Source organism: Bison bison, unplaced genomic scaffold, assembly GCF_000754665.1.
Source record: "Bison bison bison isolate TAMUID 2011002044 unplaced genomic scaffold, Bison_UMD1.0 scf7180017864040, whole genome shotgun sequence".
Lineage (NCBI taxonomy): Eukaryota > Metazoa > Chordata > Mammalia > Artiodactyla > Bovidae > Bison > Bison bison.
The window spans coordinates 5086547-5107259 of NW_011494612.1; the positions used below are offsets into that span (position 1 = coordinate 5086547).

At 40.0% G+C, this 20713-nt stretch overlaps 1 protein-coding gene across 7 annotated transcripts in view; it reads right to left on the reverse strand.

Annotated features, from left to right (window-relative positions):
- Positions 1-20713, reverse strand: part of TNIK (TRAF2 and NCK interacting kinase) — a 407321-nt gene that overhangs the window by 122014 nt on the left and 264594 nt on the right. For all 7 annotated transcript variants that reach the window (XM_010835247.1, XM_010835246.1, XM_010835244.1 and 4 more), the window contains exons 5-7: positions 16369-16479; positions 14082-14172; positions 11435-11565 (exon numbers count right to left, since the gene is read on the reverse strand). In XM_010835247.1, the coding sequence (XP_010833549.1) occupies positions 11435-11565; positions 14082-14172; positions 16369-16479 (333 nt within the window). The remainder of the gene's footprint in view (positions 1-11434; positions 11566-14081; positions 14173-16368; positions 16480-20713) is intronic.

Consider the following 20713-nt stretch of genomic DNA (forward strand, 5'->3'; position numbering starts at 1 on the left):
AACATTAATTCATCACTAAGATTTCCCTACTGATTGAACCACAAGAAACTGCTGCTGTTTTTAATACCTTCACTGAAATAAAACTGTCAAGTAATTAATTGCACATACTCCCAAGTGTACCAATTGAAAGGGTTTGGTGTTCACGTACACCTGTGAAGCCATCAGCATGGGCAAGGCAGCAAACACATTCATCTCCCCAAAAGGTCTCACTTGCCCCTTTGCAGTCTCCATTTCCTGCCCTTCTGTCCCCGACCCCAGTTCCCGTTCCAAGGCACCCACTGATCTGCTTTGTGTTACTGTGGATTAGTCTGTATCTTCTAAAGTTTTGTATAGAATGAAACCTCCTGGTTTCTTTCGCTTAACATATTGTACTTAAGATCCATCCATGTTGCCTTCCGTATTAGTACTTCAGTCCTTCTTACTGCCGAGTAGTGCTCCACCGCACCAACGCAGATGCTACCATTCGTTTATTCATTCACTTGTTGATGGACATTTGGGTTGTTTCCAGTCAAGGCCATTAAAAATAAAGCTGCTACAAATACTCATGTGCAAGCCTTTGTATGGATGTATGCTCTTATCTCTTTTAAATAAAGACCTAAGAATGGAAAGACCATGTAGTAGATGCTAGATCATACAGTATTTATAGTCATTTGTTTTTAACCTACAAAAAAGCCCAGCAATTCATATCATTTAACCAAACAACATGAGGGTGGGGAAGCTTTTGTTTAGTTTTGTCTACTGCTGTATCTCAGTGCTTAGAATAGAGCACTGAGTAGTGGGTGCTCGATATATTTGTTAAATGAATGAACAATATTACCATATATTTTTATCTGGTAAATAGACACATATGCAAAACAGAAATCCTATACCCTTATTGTCTTTCTTATTCTCAGATTAACTTTCATGCTCTTATCAGAATTTTCTAGGCTAATGCCTCCACCTCGACCTATGCAATCTTGAACAATATGCTTCTCCCCCACTCTGTGCACATCGCTGAACTGTTTCTAAATAGTGCATAGAAGGGAAGCAAATCGAGAGAAGGGAAAACCAAGTCAGGAAGTGCCAAAAACACTGCTAAGACAACACACGTAACACTTGGTTCAATGGTTCACAATCCTGATGAAGACTCTCATGCTCCCTTTCTTTTTAAATATACGTTGCATTTTGTATATCATTCTAAATTCTCACCTGTAACCTCACAAGATTTCAGAGATCAAAGTTAAGTTCCCTTGCCCACTAAGCAAATGTCAAGGTCACACATCAAGGAGATGTAACTGGAAGAGAACTATGAACTCCTCCCTGAGCCATTCCCTAGAACTAAACTTCTCAATATCCTGTGGGTGACACCTAGGCCTGTTCAGTATTTGAACTGAGGCCCGTACAACCTGAACAGGACTTTCAAGGGGATCTAGACTCTTGCCTAAAATGTGATCTACCTTAGAGCAGGTGGCTGGGGCACATCCTAACCCCACACTAGGACCAAGCAGGGATTCTTTAATTCACGAGCCCATCAACCTGTCCATATAAATGTTACAAGTTCTCAGTCTATTTGGAGATAATAATGCACCTGCACAAAACCACTGCCCAGATTCCAAGAACATCTCTGCACAGAACATCACTTTATCATCCTTTCTTTGTTCCATTTCAAGGTATATTCAAATGTGTCGCTGAACACACACACACACACACACACACACACACACACACACACAGACAAGAGTGGCACAGCCTGGCGCTTTGCTAAATCTTCCCGCAGGCTGCTGGTCTTGCTCACTGAGGTTCTTTCTGGAGCTAATGGGGAAAGCCCAGCCCATCCCTCACAGGCTGGCTCAAGAGCAGCAACTGTAAAGATGAGCACACAGCTCTCTTGTACCAGAACATGATGGTTCACTGACACAGACAATCATTGGGGAACATGATGAAAACCCTGACTCACTTACTGCACGGGAGGCATTCAACAGAAAACAGTCTGGAAATGGGGGAGGGATTGGGCTGTTCTGTTAAGACTCCAGGCCTCGGCAGGTCTCCTGCCACCTATCCAGCATCTTGGGAAACCGAGTGTTTGTACAGTGTGAACCGAGATGCAAACACGAAGGCAGTGGCTGGGCTCTCTGTCCCCACCTGCCATAGCAAAGTCAAATTAAATGGCTTTCAAGTCTAGGAAGCTTGAACTGGTTTGAAAGCCAACATAGCTGAAAGAAAGTGATGGAACCAGGATGAGAAAAGCTCCAGGCTAGTCTTCAGACAGGGGAAGAAGATGGCTCAGAAAACTCACACAAACTCCTACCTTAGAGTTTTTGCTTCAGATATTCCCTCTGCCTGCAGCACTGACCCTAATCATGTGTGGACTGACTCTCTCCCCTCCACGAAAGGCTTTGCTCAGATGCTTTGTTCTTAGTGAGGACCACCCAACCTCTCTCCCAGCGTGGCCAGACCCCTCCCCCTTTCCCACTTTTGTTCCCCAGAGAACTGATCACCTTCTGACAACTGTGTAATTGACTCATCACTAATTTATTATGTTTTTTTGTTCACTGTTTGTGTCCTCTGCCCACAACACACGCACTTGATCATGAAGTCCACAAGGGCAGGGAATCTTTGCTTTGTTGACTGGTACATAGTATTAGAACAGTGCCCGGCACATAGTAGGTACTTCATAAATACTTGTCGAGTGAATAGACACATGAGAGAAAGGAGCAAAACCTAAGTGTCTTAAGGCTAGACCCTCTGTAGAAGGATGGTTGTTTGTTTGTTTTTGTTCACACAACATGTGGGACCTTAGTTCCTTGACCAGGGATTGAACCTGTGCCCTCTGCAGTGGGAATGCAGAGTCTTAACCACTGGATCACCAGGAAAGTCCCTTAGACCTTTTGTAGGTCATTTAGTCCAACTTTTCATTTCACAGAGGAGAAAAAATGACTTAAGATCACAGAGCAACTAAGCACCAGGTTTTAATCAGAGCTGGGTCTCCTGCCTCCCAGGCTAGTTCTTTTTTTAAACTATCATCACAATGTAAGAACCTAATAACTCACTTTAAGAACCTTATTAGGGACCCATAAAATAATCGCTTCAGATTCCTCCTTTGTCTACAGGTACCTTAAAGTGCTGGTGACTCAGATGAAGGTGTTGAGATTCAGTGAGGCGCATCCTAAACCAGTGCTCAACTTCCTAGAGGCAGTGTGAATAAGTCAGACAGACCCAGATTCAAGTTCAGGTTCCTAATTTAACTGCATCCAGAAGACCGCACAGAGCTCAGCTTTCCACTACACAATAGACAATTGTGACGTGTATGTACGCAGGCATGCTGCCTAACACAAAACCCGGTACACAGCGGGCTCAAGAATAATTCATCATGTCCTTGTCTTCCACTGTGAGGTAAGACTGCCTTTGCCTGCCCAGTGTAGCCTTCTATGGCTTCCCTCGAATTGGCTGTGGCCAGTACTGTCTGTTGGCTAACCCAACAGGCGTTTCAATCTGCACTGCCCTTGCTGCCTCCATTTCAGCGCATAGGAAAGCTAAACTCGGTATCCAGATTTCCCTCAGCTAAGGATGGCAGTCAAGGAAGTGACCTAGTTCTGGCTGCTGAGACCCAGGCAAACATCTTCTGGGAAAGCTTTTGCTTTTCCTGAAATAAATGACAAATACAGCTGGTGTCTTGACAACTCTTTCCCACTTCTTAGTGCCTTGAATACAAACATGCCATCTGGAGTTACAGCATCCATCTTGCAACCATGAGGCAGTAAGTCGACAAACTAAGGCTGACAGGGCAGGAAGGTAGGAGCCCATGTTTTGAAGACATCAATCAACACTCACCTGCCTTCCTCCAGACTTCTGGTGACACAAGAAATGTAAGTATGCCTAAAAACATTTCTTAGTGATCGTATGTATGGAGCAATCACGTGAGGAAGCATATTTCGATAGTAAGGAAAAAGAGAGGTCCCAGTTGTTGGGAGATCCTCCCTTTATGCCACCAGGAGCAGGAAGGGTTAGTGAAAGAGTGATGTTTCCTTCATTCAGTACACAGTATCTCAGATTCTCTCTCTGGCTGCTTTCCCCAACCCCGCCAAACAACCCCTTCAAACGCAAGATCACAACATCCCAACTCCGGTGCATCCTTTGTCACATGACCAGGCCAGAGATTATTTCTTCTTTAAGCCTTCATTTGATATCATTATTAGGATCTTTTTTTTTTCCCCTTTCTGGGATTCTCTTGTATTCCAAAAGGAACATTTATATTCCTGGCCATATATACCCAGAGCTGCTTGTAAGCTATGCTTAACTGCCCATGCTAGAAAGCAATAAACGTCCTTGACGGGCCTTATTTAAGCCTTTGGATATATTAGCAAGTCCCAGAGACACTTCAGAACTTAAATACGGGAGAAAATGTTCCAATTACAACTGGCAAGACAGATCACAGGAGACGAGAGAGGGAAGAGGGAGAAACAAGATGAGGAGAGAGTTGGGAGAGATAAGTTTCCTCCGTGGCCGTGGAGTGACTCATTCTGGCAGGGGTTGGGTAATTCATTATTCTAGAGGTGCTGCGCAGCCTGGCCGGCAGCATGATTAATAGCCCAGTACTGTGCGCATCACCAACAGAACAGAGACAAATTCTAGTGCCTCCGAGAAGGCAGCGGCAAGCACGCAACTTCTGGCTGGTGGGGGGCTAGCTGGCACAGAGGAACTTGAACATCACAAGAGGCCATTCCTCTTGGGGCTGGGTTGCTCAACAAGTGAAGAGGACTTTCAGAAGGCTGAACCAGCCATACAAGGAGAGAGAGGTGGGGGTGTGGGGGCAGGCAGGAGAAGAGCCCCAGTGTGCCCTGAAAGGTAGAAAGAACACGTGTAGCGAGCAGACCTGGGGTGACCCCCCCTCGACCCTCTGAACTGATGTCCTCACTTGTAGCACGAACAGAACACCTATCTTGCACGGTTAACACGAGAATTCAATAAGATATGCAGGATACTTCCCTGCTGGTCCACTGGTTAAGTATTTGCCTTGCAATGCAGGGCATGCGTTGGTCCCTGGTTGGGTAATGAAGATCCCACATGCCTCAGAGCAAAGTCCACGTGCTGCAACAAGTGAGCCCATGTGCCACAACTAGAGATCTGAGCAATACAACGAAAGATCCCATGTGCCATAGCTAAGACCCAATACAGCCAAGTGAATAAAAAAATATTAAAAATAGTAACAATTAAAAAACAAGGTATATATGCAAAGTCCCTAACACAAGCAGTGTACACAGTGGGTTTTTAACAAATACTGGCACAGACAAAGCCTGAGGTCCAATTATCACTGACTGGCAGTTCAACGAGCAAACCAGTGAGTGACAAGGAGCCCTGGTACTCAGAGATGTTTCTGGGATGTTACAGGAGTAAACAGGAAGCTTAGAGGAAGCAAACAGGAAAAGGTGTGTCCTTCCTCCTCCAGCCTTGCGAGCTACCCCGATGGCCAAGCAGAAATGGGGTTGGCTGAGTCCTGACCCCATCACCCCTGAGCAGAAGCTAGCAGGGTGGTCTAGAGCTCACAAACAAGAGCTTCATAACAGGTGCAATTGGTGTAGTAGAGTCTACCAAGTTTTGCCAAGACCAAGAAATCAGTCTTTTTTTTTTAAAAGAAGACCAGAAATCAGTCTTTCAACATGCAACTTATTTTCCTTTTGGAAATGCTACACCTGGAAAAAGCAAAATGAATTTATTTTATGTGGTCCCTAAGGGCAGCACCTTAATCTAGAGGTGTAAGTAGAGAAGCAGATTGTGGCTCAATGCAAGCCGAAAATTAGAGGTGGGTAGTACAAATAGGTGGCTCAAATTCTACGATATTCCTGGGATTTGTTTTAGGTCAAAATGTCTCCAAATGGCAGTATCTTCAGATGAAACATAAACATGAATATTAACTACCATACATTGACTACTTATCAAATGGTAGTGAATTAATTCCTTAATGTATGTCAGTTCACTTTATTCTAATAGAGCCTTGTCATATACTCCCACAGAGGCTCAGAAAGGTTAAATAACTTCCCTGAGGTTATACAGTGCAAGGAAGTGATGTCTACATTTTAAACCAATCCTATCCAACCTCAAAGGCCTGACATGCCCTACATCATATACACTACATTATATATAAACAGAACCAAGGTGGTGAGATCAGGGTGACTGAGGTCATTCAAGCAGAGGTTGTTCAGTTGCTCAGTCATGTCTGATTCTTCACGTCCCCATGGACTTTAGCACACCAGGCTTCCCTGGCCTTCACTATCTCCCGGAGTTTGCTCAAACTCATGCCCATTGAATGGGTGATGCCATACAACTGTTTCATCCTCTGTTGCTCCCCTCTTCTCTTGCCTTCCATCTTTCCCAGCATCAGGGTCTTTTTCAGTGAGCCAGTTCTTTGCATCAGGTGGCCAAAGTATTGGAGCTTTAGCTTCAGCATCAAGGCTTCCAATGAATATTCAGGATTGATTTCCTTTAGGATTGGCTGGTTTGTTCTCCGTGCTGTTCAAGGGACTCTCAAGTCTTCTCCAGCACCACAAATTGAAAGCATCAATTCTTTGGTGCTCAGCCTTTTTTAGTGGTAGTTATTCATAATCTCATCTCCCCCAGAATTCCTTGTTCATATACATTTGTAATGTGACCATAGGGAAAATATTGGATGAACAGGTTATCTTCTTCACCTGGGGATCAACCGAGAGCCTGGATGGAGTGGTAGTATGTCCGACTAAAAAGTCCTACGCAAGTGGGTGTGAACATGCAGCACGAGGAATATGCTGGATAGAAGTTTGTCTCTGCCAGGAACAGTAACGGTGGTGTCTGTATCATCCTTTCTTCCTGCCACACGGAGATGGGAGCTTTGTTGAAATTTCAGTAGACAGAGGTCAGGCCTCATGTGAGAGGCAAACCTCATTCTGCAATGTGAAGATCATCCTCTCACAAAGCACATCACATACACCTTGGTGATGCTCCCTGGCTAGGCAAGTGCTCACTTTCTCTCCAGCTGAGCCTCTTACCTTCAGGGGTCCTTTTCATTCTGTCTGAATAAAGCCAATTATCTGTAACACAAGAGAATGAGTACTTGCTCTACAGCCAGAGCACGATACTCACCCAAACCCTGCAGGAGACATCTACGTCTTTAAATGGTCCACAGCACCTGTGTGCAAAGTCTCAGAGTTTAGGCAGATAACAAACGACATGAGCACAGATCAGGCCAGTGGATGGTGGTGGGGTTGAGGGGATACACCATTTCACCATACTTTTCTTACTTGACTAAGTTGCTGTAAAAGCATCACCAGTTTACGGTTTAAAAAACTAGAACAGTTACAGAAAGATATATAAAATAAAAAGTTTAACACAAAAATTCTGCTCTGTTTATAATGAATAACCAACAAGGACCTACTGTGTAGCACAGGGAGCTCTGCTCAATGTTAAGTGGCATGCTGGACAGGAGGGGAGTCTTGGGAGAGAACGGATACATGTGTATGTATGGCTGAGTCCCTTTGCCGCCCACCTGAAACTATCACAGCACTGTCAATCAGTTATACTTCAATATAAAAAGTTTAAAAAAAGTTTAATTTCTCCATCCACATCCATCCATCCATCAGGTAGGGGCGAACCAGACTCTACTATGCGTACTGTAAGCTGCTTTGTGTACCTCACACTGTATCTTGGAATCTGCCCAACTTCAACATATACACTATCTCATTGTTCAGATGGCTGTGTAGTATTCCTGTGGGCAGCTGTGCCAGTCTTTATTCAACTACGAATGGGCTCCTGCCCACAGAGAACGTCCGTCAGTGAGTAGTTCTGTCAAAGCAATAAATACATAGGACTATAAAACACTCGGCAAATCCCATCTAACTGAAATGAAATTCAAGTTAAAAAAATAACAATTTAAACAGCCTAGAAATTTTGAACAGCTTTATTAATTCCAAGTCTTTTGAATGCTTATTATTAAATGAGCAAGCTTTCATTATTGCCCCACGTACTTATCAGGAAAATGAAACCTTGCCTTTTGCTTGAAGTGTTTTGACAGATTTTCTGAAAACAAGAAAGGAAGGGCTCTAGGGGAAAGGGTGAGATTCTGGCTCCTCCTTAGGGTAGGGGCTACTTTCAGGCAGTGGCATACTGTGCCCAGCAGGTATCGATAAAACCAGACTGCAAGAAAAAGCATGGGCTCTTCAGCCTATTTTCTTATATAGAAGCTCCTATTTTACTGAATTGCTATAGTTTAAAAAAAACACAGCAGTTTCTAAAGACATTAGGCAAATAAAATAATACTCAGGGGCTTTCCTGGTGGCTCAATGGTAAAGAATCTGCCTGACAATGCAGGAAACACAGGTTCAATCCCTGCCCTGGGAAGATCCCACATGTTGCAGAACAGATAAGCCTGTGCACCTCTATGTGTACTGTATTGAGTCTGTGCCCTAGAGCCCAGGAGCTGCAGCTACTGAAGTGGAGTGCCCTGGAGCCCATGCTTCGCAGCAAAAGAAGCCTCCTCAAGGAGAAGCCTGGCGCCACGACTAGAGACTAGCCCCTGCCTGTTGCAACTAGAGAAAAGCCCGCACAGCAACAGAGACACAGTACAGCCAGAAGGAAATGAAAAAAATCTTTAAAAAAAGAAATAAATAATAAAACCAAACTATATTCCTTTGCATTTTGTCTTTATTGGAAAGAAAGGGCTTTTGTGAAAGAAAACCTGACAAAGCCCAGTGGCCTTCAACTTAACTTTTATTCTAAACATGCCCACAGCAGGTGAGAGACTAGAGTGCTAAGGTCAGTCTCTGAGGCTAGGATACACCCTGGGTCAAATGGACAACCAAACACAGCAACAAACCACTGAACTTTGATAAAGTCGCAAATGGACTTTCTAGGAAAAAACTGCATATACAGGTAGAGCTTGGCTAATTCCTTTTGCATAGTGAGTATTCAATAAATACACACTGAGTGAATGAATAAATGGTTTTGAAAGTCGATGTATTGTTGAGCTGTCTCCTGGTGACTGGCCACATTCCTAAGAACACTAAACAGAAAAAAAGAATAAGATCTGATGCTGAGAAAGAAGTAGCAAGATTATTTAAAGTATAGCTTCTTCTCTGATCCACAGAAAAACTGCAAGGTGGTTGGAACGAATCTTCAGAGAACCCCCAAATCTTCTTTTCTGCTTGGTCTTCCTAATCCACCCTTTGGTTGTGCTCCTTCTTTAACTCATGACAAGTGGCCAGCAAAGCTCATATTCTTGCCATGACTTCCTCCTCTTACACAACCTACGTTTATGACAATCCAAACAAAGTAAGTTGCACTGAAGGTGTAAAATGGCTGATATGGTTGAATTTGTTCTCTCATCATGATCCTTTATTTTTTAATAAAAAACACAGAAATTAATCTTTGATTTCCTAGTGTCTCAGGACCTTCCAGCACCTCTGAAACGTCCCAGTGCAGCACGATGCTCCCTGTTATTCATACATCAGGTTGTGTCCACACCCACGGTTATGCATCAGGCTTTGTCCACACCTACGGTTATGCATCAGGCTTTGTCCACACCTACGGCTATACATCAGGCTTTATCCACACCTACGGTTATACATCAGGCTTTATCCACACCTATGGTTATACATCAGGCTTTGTCCACACTTACGGTTATACATCAGGCTTTATCCACACCTACGGTTATACATCAGGCTTTGTCCACACCTACGATTATGCATCAGGCTTTGTCCACACCTACGGTTATACATCAGGCTTTGTTCACACTAGGATTATGCATTAGGCTCAAAAATTTTTCACCAACCCCAAGCTATATTCCTTAATCTGACTATAAACCATAATCTGAAGAAAGAGATTCAAGATATCAGTTTACTTCCAAGCCTCGGCTTGATCAGAGGAGTCCTCTTCTAGACACTCTACTGAAAATAGCTAAGTCACAGGGATCTATTTTATGCCATAGAACAAAAGTCCCATATATATTATAGGCAGACAAAATACTTACAGGCTAAAATGAGATTAAATGTTTGAAACACTCTGATTCTCTATGGTATGTTATAAAGCAATTTAAAATGTCTGTGGCCAAGATATAGACCAGTTAGCACTTGTTAAGTATAACTATAGTTTGAAGAATTGCTTATAGCCAATCGTGGTACACATATCTGGTCTGGGACATATATTTTGTAGTGGCTCCTCTGAAGGGATTTGCAAATTAAATTATTTAAATGTGCTTATCATTAACAGTTTAAATAAATGACATTTATTTTGGCAAAAGATTAATTTTTAACTTGGCAGCTGTGTTCAGACAGATTGTTGTCAGGTTATTACAGTGACTAACTGTGAAAGAAGGAGGAAATTTACAGAAGATTATTTTGTTTTTAGACCTTCAAACTTGCATTTCTCCAAAGAGGCAAATAATTTTGTCAGTGCCCTGAGACACTGGGTCCCAAAGACATTGCAATGTTTGCATCTTTGTGACCTGATTTCAATAATAACACCATATGTGGAGAACTAAAATTGTTCTTTAATAGAGGAATTCTTCAAATATATTCTTCAGAGGCTGTTTTGTTGGTAAATTGGACATTTATATTTTATATATTGGATACTTATACTCCTATATATATTTATGTAGGAGTGCATCATAGAGAAACATGGTAATATTTAGGAAAATCTCTCAACAGAGAGCTTGGAGATATGGGGGCCAAGTCTGTGAGAAGACACCAACTGGGTGTGCATTGTGGAGTTCCCACATCCGTAAGATGAGGGTATTTCAAAGTAATCATTAAAGTCCTTTGGTGAAAAGTCCATGCACCTGTGGAAAAGAGGAGGCTTCTTGGAGGAGAAAACTTACACCTTTCCACTTAAACACTGCTTTGAGTTACTAGCAATTTTCCAGTTGATGATACAAAATGTCAAGCCACAAATCAAATTTCTATCAAACATGGCAATAGGCTATAGAAACACTGTAAAGTAGCTACCAACCTATCTGATTCTCTCTCATTTTGAAAAGAAACTCTAATAATTAAACTTTGAACTATGTAGAAATGACTAAATATAATTGTTTTTAACCAGAAAAAGATGACCTAAGAAAACAAACTCATGTCTTGATTTCTTTTAACATAAAAAGCTCTCAGAATACATATGCTTTGCCAAAAATCTAAACTACAACCAAAATAGAAATCTATTTTCTAGTAAGAAGCAAGAGAAGGTTAAAAGAACATAGAAAATGGTTTAAATATATATATATATACATATTTTTTGTACAAATAGGCAATGAGATATGATGGGTGAGTTTGTTAAAAAGATTCTCATTTGAATGTCATAATTTTAAACTCAAGAAATGTCTTTTAGTTTTCCCTTTGGATTATACAAATCACAAGACCAAAGCCATGAGCAAATTCTCTACAAGTCTCAGAGGGAGATGTTTAGGCACGCCTGGAAACTTAGGAAGAGTAAGAAGACACACCTTGAAATCATACGTGGCATCTGGGTTTTCATCGCAGGCAATAACTTCTGGCGCCATCCAGTAGGGTGTTCCGATGAAGGTATTCCTCCTGCCCACTGTTCGATCAAGCTGGGCACTGACTCCAAAGTCCACTAGTTAAGGGAAGACAAATGAATAGTTTGTGATCGAAGGTCTTATATGGGGATAAAATGAATATTTTTTTTATTGTGGTAAAATATACAACATAAAATTACCACTTTAACCACTTCATAGTGGACAGTGTTGTGGTATTAAGTACATTCAGTTTCCAGTGCAACCATAACCACCATCCAACTCCAGAACTTTTTCATCTTCCTCAATCGAACCATTAAACACTAATTCCTCTTTCTCCCTCCTGCCCCAGGTGCCTTGAAAGCACCATTCTACTTTATGTTTCTATGAATCTGTCTGCTATAGACAGATACCTCATATAAGTGGAATCATGCAGTATTAGTCTTTTAGAGACTAGCTTATTTTACTTAATGTCATGTCCTCAAAGGTTAATGCATGTTGCAGCATGCATTAGAATGTCCTCCCTTTTTAAGACTGAGTATTATTCCACTGTCTGTAGGTGCCACATTTTGTTTACCCGTTCATCTGTTGAGGGCACTCAGGATGCTTCTTCCTTTTCACTACTGTGACTGCAATTAAATTAAATACGTATATTCAATTATTTTAGATTGGAGTATAGTTGATTTACAATGTTCTGCTAGTTTCAGATGTAGAGCTAAGTGATTCAGTTATACATATACACAGGTCTACTCTTTTTCAGGTTCTTTTCCCTATAGGTTATTACAGAGTACTGAGTAGAGTTCCCTGTGCTATGCAGTAGGTCCTTGTTGATTATCTATTTTATATATAGCAGTGTGCGCATGCTAATCCCAACCTCCTAATTTATCCCTCCCCCACCTTTTCCTTTGGATAACCATGTTTATTTTCTATGTCTGTGAGTCTATTTGTTTTGTAAATAAGTTTACTTGCATCATTTTTTTTCAGATTCCACACATAAGTGATATCATATGATATCTGTCTGACTTACTTAATTTAGTATAGCAATCTGTGTGTGTGTGTGTGTGTGTGTTAGTTGCTCTATTGTGTCTGACTTTTTGTGACTCCAAGGACTGTGGCCTGCCAGGCTCCTCTGTCTACGGAATTCTCCAGGCAAGAATACTGGAATGGGTAGCCATGCTCTTCTCCAGGGGATCTTCCCGACTCAGGTCTCCTGCATTGCAGGCAGATTCTTTACCATCTGAGCCACCAGGGAAGCCCATGATAATCTCTAGTGAATGTATATGTTTAAATTGCATATATTAATATAAATGGATAAAGTACATCAATGAGAAAAGCACAAGGAGTTATATCTGGTTATATCAGGGCTCCATGGAGGACCAAAAATAGGTGTTAAATAAAAGGCAAGCTTGGACCATAAAGGAGAGTGTTTAGAGGATGCAAATACAGTGGTCATCAGCTAAGTTTCCACAGTCAGACTGCCTAAATTTGCATCTCATTTCTGACACTTATTCGTATGTGACCTAGTAGACAAACCTCTTGGAGCTTCATTTTCTTAATCCATAAAATGAGCATGCTGAGAGTCACGTGGAGCTGCTGTAATGTTTAAGTGAAATCATCTGCCTTCAAGCATTTTGTACATGATCTGGAACATAATAGTCCCTCACAAGTAACTGTTAATAGTGATGAGTGAACATTCTGAGGATAGCTTATGTAGTCAGTACACATGTAAAGGTTTTCCCTACCTAATGTATGCTTTTGTTTTAAAAGAGAATATTCATGAGATGAAAGCTTGGCCCCAAATGCTAACTAAGAAAAAAAATGGAAATTATATATTTTAACAAAAAGGCAAGAGCGAATGTTTGGGATATAAACATAGGAGATAGTTAAGTCTCTTTGAAAAGAAACAATCATGGACAGTGATTCTTTTCTAGAAGACAAATTGCATCTCTTATAGGATATCTGTCAATGTATGCTCTTACTTATATACATCAAGCAGTCAAATGCATGTGGGCATTCTCTACTTCATCTGGAAAATCCCAGATTTATTGTGGGAAGGGCTCTAATGGAAAGGACCAGAGAAAAGGATTCCCTCACTGATAACTCTGGCAGACGGAAGTGGGATAATCAATATGTGTGTAAAGTAGAATATCAAGCATCCATTTTGTACAGGTGCCCTAGGTAATAATGAAATCGATGTAAACAGCACTTAAAATATAGGGGAATATAGCAGGAAATTCATTATTCTAAATGTGTGTGGATATTTTCAATTTAAAAATAAGTCACCGTTGTTCTGTTACAGCAGCAACAACATAAACAAACTATAAGATATGGGAAACCATTTCAAGGTCAGCCACTTCTAATCTAAAGGCTCTTTGCTTAAAAAGTAAGCTCAATTATTTCTACACATTGATTAAGCACATGGTTCTCCAGTTCACTCCTAAAAGTGCTTTTAAAAAATGTTTTTTAAATAGGAAAAGAAACATGTTCCTTTCCATTCCAGGTACAATGACCTCCAAATACACAGTGATACATTTACATTCATTATTCAAAAAGAAAAACAGCTGAAACAATCCTACCAATTCCTGTAATTCCTAGGCTCCCTGGATTCTATTCTTACCTAGTTTCACTTCTGCATTTTCAGTCAGCAAGACATTCTGCCCTTTAATATCTCGATGAATCACTTTATGCTGGTGCAGGTGACTCAGCCCCTGGAGAGACAGAGTTGGGAAAGGTTAATAGGAATATAGATTCAGATGCAAAAAAATGTATTTTGGATATTAATGATCCAAAAAATTCAAACTTACCCAGAGATCCTTTCATTATTGTATTCATATCTTTCATGTGGTCATAATTCAAATGTAGCACAATATTCATTTATTCTAAACTGCAAGCAACTGATCAGTATAAACTGAAATATACAGTCCTTACAATGCATGGTGCTGTGCTAAATGAAACACCTGCATATCAACTTCAATCTCGGGTAACAAGGAACCACACAAGCCGTGATATGACTGGTTCCAACATGCACATGTCTCAGCTAACAGCACTCTGAAAAGTCAGGACCACCTGCATTCGCCAGCTGGTACCCGGAACATCTACCGAGTCTGTACAGAAAACTGATTTAACAGAAGTCCCCACTTTTGGGGGCAATTTTTGAATTTAAAAGTTTAAAAGTTATCTTCTATTATATAATTTTAATTAAGCACAGTATTACTCAGACCAAGCAAGAAATTTCCCATTAGCTTTAACCAATGTCTCACATTAAAAAAAAAGGAAAATAGCAATTTTTACTTCCTTTGTTAATGTTCACCACTGTCATTTTTAGTGCTTTATGATATTTGTGACTTTGTGCTCATTATGTGAAATAATTATTCAGGGACATCTCAACCTCATTGTGTTCCATTTTTCCATGAATTATCCTGACTGGCTTTTATGTGGTATGTGTTCTAAAAACAGACTTGTTCTAAGATACACTGTAACCTAAAGGAATCTGAAATTGGCATACTGAAGCAAATCATATTATATCAATGCTTGCTAACTCAAGCACTGGATACCCAAGTGTTGTCATTTTTTATTTATTTTCTGTACTTTTCCCCATGCACTGTAGCACTGCTCTGGTTGTAAATCAGGTGACCAGAAGAAGTGGGTCTGGTCTGCTCATGGACTCTCCATTCTGTTTCCTTGGCCATTTGCCTATCCTTATGACAATACCACCCTGTCTTAACTACTTAGCAACTTTATAAGAAGTCCTGAAAACTGGCAGCATAAATTTTTCACCTTTGTTTCTCAAAATTGCCTCGATTATTCTTGGCCTTTTGTTATTTCCATATAATGTTTTAAAAATCAGCTTGTACCTCCACAAGTGTATCTAGAAGGATTTGAATAGGCAGTTTATGATACCAAGGATCAGACTGGGGAGAAATAACATCATTACAATATCAAGCATTCTAATTTATGAAATAGTTTTATGTTTTGTTCCCTTATATTAAGAAGGCAGGACAAATAAATAAATGTCAAGCAGATATAGTATAGGAATGTTCAGTGGACATATAGTAGCCTCCTTATTAATAGCAAGAGATAATTCAACTGATCCAAACAAACTAAAATATGGCCAGTTATCTTCTTCCTAAAGTGAACTCAGCAAATCTGACACTGCTGTGCAGACTGTCTGACTCTGGAATTTGTGGGCAAAACTGGGCAGATGGGCACATTTTTGCCCAACTGTTTCGACCGATTTTAGAGGCTGTCTCAAAGAAACTTTTTAAGGCAAAATCAGTTAAACTAGGTTTTATGTACTAAAACGGCTAACGTCATACAAGCCTTAAATTAGTTATAAACCTTCACAAGTTGAAAATTCAAACAAGTGACCAAAATATCTTTAAACAATCCATCTCCTAAGTGGAAAACTATCTTTGTGATCTAAAATCAGAATTCCAACCGGAAACTCCAAAGAAAATGAATCCCAGGTTAAGGGCAATCACCCAACTAACCCTTCAAATGAGAGTGCACGTGCCTATCCAGTTTTTTTGTTGTGTGTGTGCTCAGCTGTATCTGACTCTTTGTGACCCTATGGACTGTAGCCTGCCAGGCTCCTCTGTCCATGGGATTCTCCCAGCAAGAGTACTGGAGTGGGTTGCCATTTTCTCCTCCAGGGGATCTTTCTGACCCAGGGATTGAACCTGTGTCTCCTGTATTGTCAGGCAGATTCTTTACCTTTTGAGCCACCTGTGAAGTCTGTTTAGAATGGCTCTCCCTTCATAACAACAGACCACAACACACACCACTGCCACCATCACTGTCAGAATAAAGCTCTAAGGAGGTTTCTGACATGAATTATGGAATGAATTAGTGGAAGGTCAGTGTAAAGTTCAATACCTCCCAAGGTATCCCATGTTGTCACTTACTCGTAAGATCTCCCTGCAGATGTACGCAATCCATTCCTCCTTCAATGTGTTACCTTTTGTGTTCTTGATCAGGTCAGTGACAGAGCCCGCACCGCAAAACTCCATCACCAACTGGCAAAGGAAGCAAATAGGCCATTATTATAATTGCACTCCAAGACTTCCACTGTGTTAAGAAAGCATAAGGTGTCCAGTTGGTTGCTTTGGAATGCCATTTCTGCAAAGAAAAAGTGATCATAAAATGACATATGAAACAAATTTTTATCTTTAATTTTTCCCCAAATGATAGATTTTTTTTGATGTGGACCATTTTTAGAGCTTTTATTGAATTTTGTTACAAACATTGCTTCTTTTTTTAATGCTTTATTTGTTTGGCCTTGAGACATGTGGGATCTTAGCTTCCTGACCAGGGATCGAACCCTTATCCCCTGCATTGGAAGGTAAAGTCTTAACCACTGGACCACCAGGGAAGTCCTGGAAAGATTATTTTTAATTTTCTAAACTGAAAATTACAACTGGAAATTGAGGAAAATCTCCATATTCTAAGTATGTGTTTTAAATGAGGGCAGCTAGGTTGGTTCAGATGGAATTGAGACTATCCTTGTGGTTTCATTTAGCGGTCAAGCTCATCTTTCCTACAGAAGTAGGCTCATCCCCCTCTCTGAAAGAGCTGTGGCTGTCTAGGCAATCCCAAGCCAGAACAATAGAAGTGCACACTGTTTATGTTATTGGTTTGTAAGTGGCACTGTAAGCTGTCAGAGTGAGGACTATCTGCTTTTAATTAACTTCAGCAAATGTTCCCAAGAGGCTGGACATATCAGATAAATTCACTAAACAATAAGCCCTAATTTAGCACCTTTCATCCAGAAAGCTCCAAGTTCTCTATAAATATAAACTCATTATAGTACTCAGCAACTTTATAAAATAGGCAGAAAATAAACATCTCCCTTACTTAATGGAGAAGTAGAGACTAGAAGAAAAAAAGCAATCCATTTGCTTTTACATTCATTTTCTACGTTTAGAAAAACACATCCATTTCCATACATCCTCTCTCTTCTTCAAAAGTCTTCAGCAAAAGTCAGCTTATTAGGTACTTTTAAACATAATTATAAGAAAATAGTTTAGGATGACTAGCAATCAGTGTCTGGCTTGACGCTAGAAACAGAACTAAAATAGAGACATAATGAAATCACATTGATGATTTTGGCTTTGTCCAAATGTGCATTCCTAACATCAGCACCACGTCACCAGGTCCTAAAAGATAACCCATCAGGATGCAAAAATCTTTGGGCAGAAACAACGTTCTCTTTTTTCTAAATGCCCAGGTGAAACTCAAAAAATTATTTAAAAAACTGATAAAATTAGTTTTCTGAATGAGTTTCCAGTGTCATTCTGATTTGTCTTCTTATGATTTTATAAAGCATAACAAAACTCTCAGGGGCTCTTGTAAAGAAATTTGAAAAGTGCCACAAAAGAGCATGCTTCACCCGCCCCAAAAAGCTGTAAAATCATCATATATGAGAGCCAGGAAGCTACGAAAGACTGTAAGATCATGCTAGAAAGGATCAAAGAGTCAACTTTAAGAGGTCTCACTGGCCCAAATGGGATAATCTGAGAATCAGAAGCAACTGACAAAGAATTAATCTCAAAAATATAAAAGCAGCTCATGCAGCTCAATTACAGAAAAATAAACGACCCCATCAAAAAATGGGCAAAAGAACTAAATAGACATTTCTCCAAAGAAGACATACAGATGGCTAACAAACACATGAAAAGATGCTCAACATCACTCATTATCAGAGAAATGCAAATCAAAACCACAGTGAGGTACCATCTCACACCAGTCAGAATGGTTGCTATCAAAAGGTCTACAAACAATAAATGCTGGAGAGGGTGTGGAGAAAAGGGAACTCTCTTACACTGTTGGTGGGAATGCAAACTAGTACAGCCACTATGGAGAACAGTGTGGAGATTCCTTAAAAAACTGGAAATAGAACTGATATATGACCCAGCAATCCCACTGCTGGGCATACACACCGAGGAAACCAGAATTGAAAGAGACATGTGTACCCCAATGTTCATCGCAGCACTGTTTATAATAGCCAGGACATGGAAGCAACCTAGATGTCCATCAGCAGATGAATGGATAAGAAAGCTGTGGTACATATACATAATGGAGTATTACTCAGCCATTAAAAAGAATGCATTTGAATCAGTTCTAATGAGGTGGGTGAACCTCAAGCCTATTATACAGAGTGAAATAAATCAGAAAGAAAATCACCAATACAGTATACTAACACATATATATGGAATTTAGAAAGATGGTAACGATAACCCTGTATGCAAGACAGCAAAAGAGACACAGATATAAAGAACAGTCTTTCAGACTCAGTGGGAGATGGCAAGGGTGGGATGATTTGAGAGAAGAGCATTGAAACATGTATATTATCATATGTGAAACAGATCGTCAGTCCAGGTTCGATGCATGAGACAGGGTGCTCAGGGCTGGTGCACTGGGATGACCCTGGGGGATGGGATAAAGAGGGAGGTGGGAAGGGGGTTCAGGATGGGGAACACATGTACACCCATGGCAAAAACCACTACAATATTGTAAAGTAATTAGCTTCCAATTAAAATAAATAAATAAAAATTTAAAAAAAGAATAATAACTCCAATGTCTTGAAACACACGGAATATGCTTAAGTAAATGCATTAAAAAAAATCCCTTCAAAAAGAATATAACTGGCACTGTTTGAAGAAACTAAAGAACCAATTTCTTATACTGAAACTGGTAAATAAAGGGGAAAAAATCAAGAATTTACACTGCCTTTCTTTTACAAGTTTTACCGCCGTGATTACATAATAAAAGAGCTAAAACTTTTCTTCACAAAAACAATATTTCATCTGATAAATGAAAATGACATAATGGAATTAGAATGTCACTATTTCACAACCTCTGATAAATTAGTGGATTTAAGCACCAATCATCAATGGCTGCTAACATAAAAAGAAAATAACCATGAACATGGTATATTTCTCCATCTATTAGTGTCCTCTTTGATTTCTTTCACCAGAGTTTTATAGTTTCCTATATATAGGTCTTTAGTCTCTTTAGGTAGATATATTCCTAAGTATTTTATTCTTTTCGGTGCAATGGTGAATGGAATTGTTGCCTTAATTTCTCTTTCTATTTTCTCATTATTAATGTATAGGAATGCAAGGGATTTCTGTGTGTTGATTTTATATCCTGCAACTTTACTATATTCATTAATTAGGTCTAGTAATGTTCTGGTGGAGTCTTTAGGGTTTTCTATGTAGAGGATCATGTCATCTGCAAACAGTCAGAGTTTTACTTCTTCTTTTCCAATTTGGATTCCTTTTATTCCTTTTTCTGCTCTGATTGCTGTGGCCAAAACTTCCAAAACTATGTTGAATAGTAGTGGTGAAAGTGGGCACCCTTGTCTTGTTCCTGACTTTAGGGGAAATGCTTTCAGTTCTTCACCATTTAAGATAATGTTTGCTGTGGGTTTGTCATATATAGCTTTTATTATGTTGAGGTATGTTCCTTCTATTCCTGCTTTCTGGAGAGTTTTTATCATGAATGGATGTTGAATTTTGTCAAAGGCTTTCTCTGCATCTACTGAGATAATCATATGGCTTTTATTTTTCAATTTGTTAATGTGGTGTATTACGTTGATTGATTTGCGGATATTGAAGAATCCTTGCATCCCTGGGATAAAGCCCACTTGGTCATGGTGTATGATCTTTTTAATGTGTTGTTGGATTCTAATTGCTAGAATTTTATTAAGGATTTTTGCATCTATGTTCATCAGTGATAATGGCCTGTAGTTTTCTTTTTTTGTGGGATCTTTGTCAGGTTTTGGTATTAGGGTGATGGTGGCCTCATAGAATGAGTTTGGAAGTTTACCTTCCTCTGCAATTTTCTGGAAGAGTTTGAGCAGGATAGGTGTTAGCTCTTCTCTAAATTTTTGGTAGAATTCAGCTGTGAAGCTGTCTGGACCTGGGCTTTTGTTTGCTGGAAGATTTCTGATTACAGTTTCAATTTCTGTGCTTGTGATGGGTCTGTTAAGATTTTCTGTTTCTTCCTGGTTCAGTTTTGGAAAGTTGTACTTTTCTAAGAATTTGTCCATTTCTTCCACGTTGTCCATTTTATTGGCATATAATTCCTGACTTCAGGCTCTACTACAAAGCCACAGTCATCAAGACAGTATGGTACTGGCACAAAGACAGAAATATAGATCAATGGAACAAAATAGAAAGCCCAGAGATAAATCCACGCACCTATGGACACCTTATCTTTGACAAAGGAGGCAAGAATATACAATGG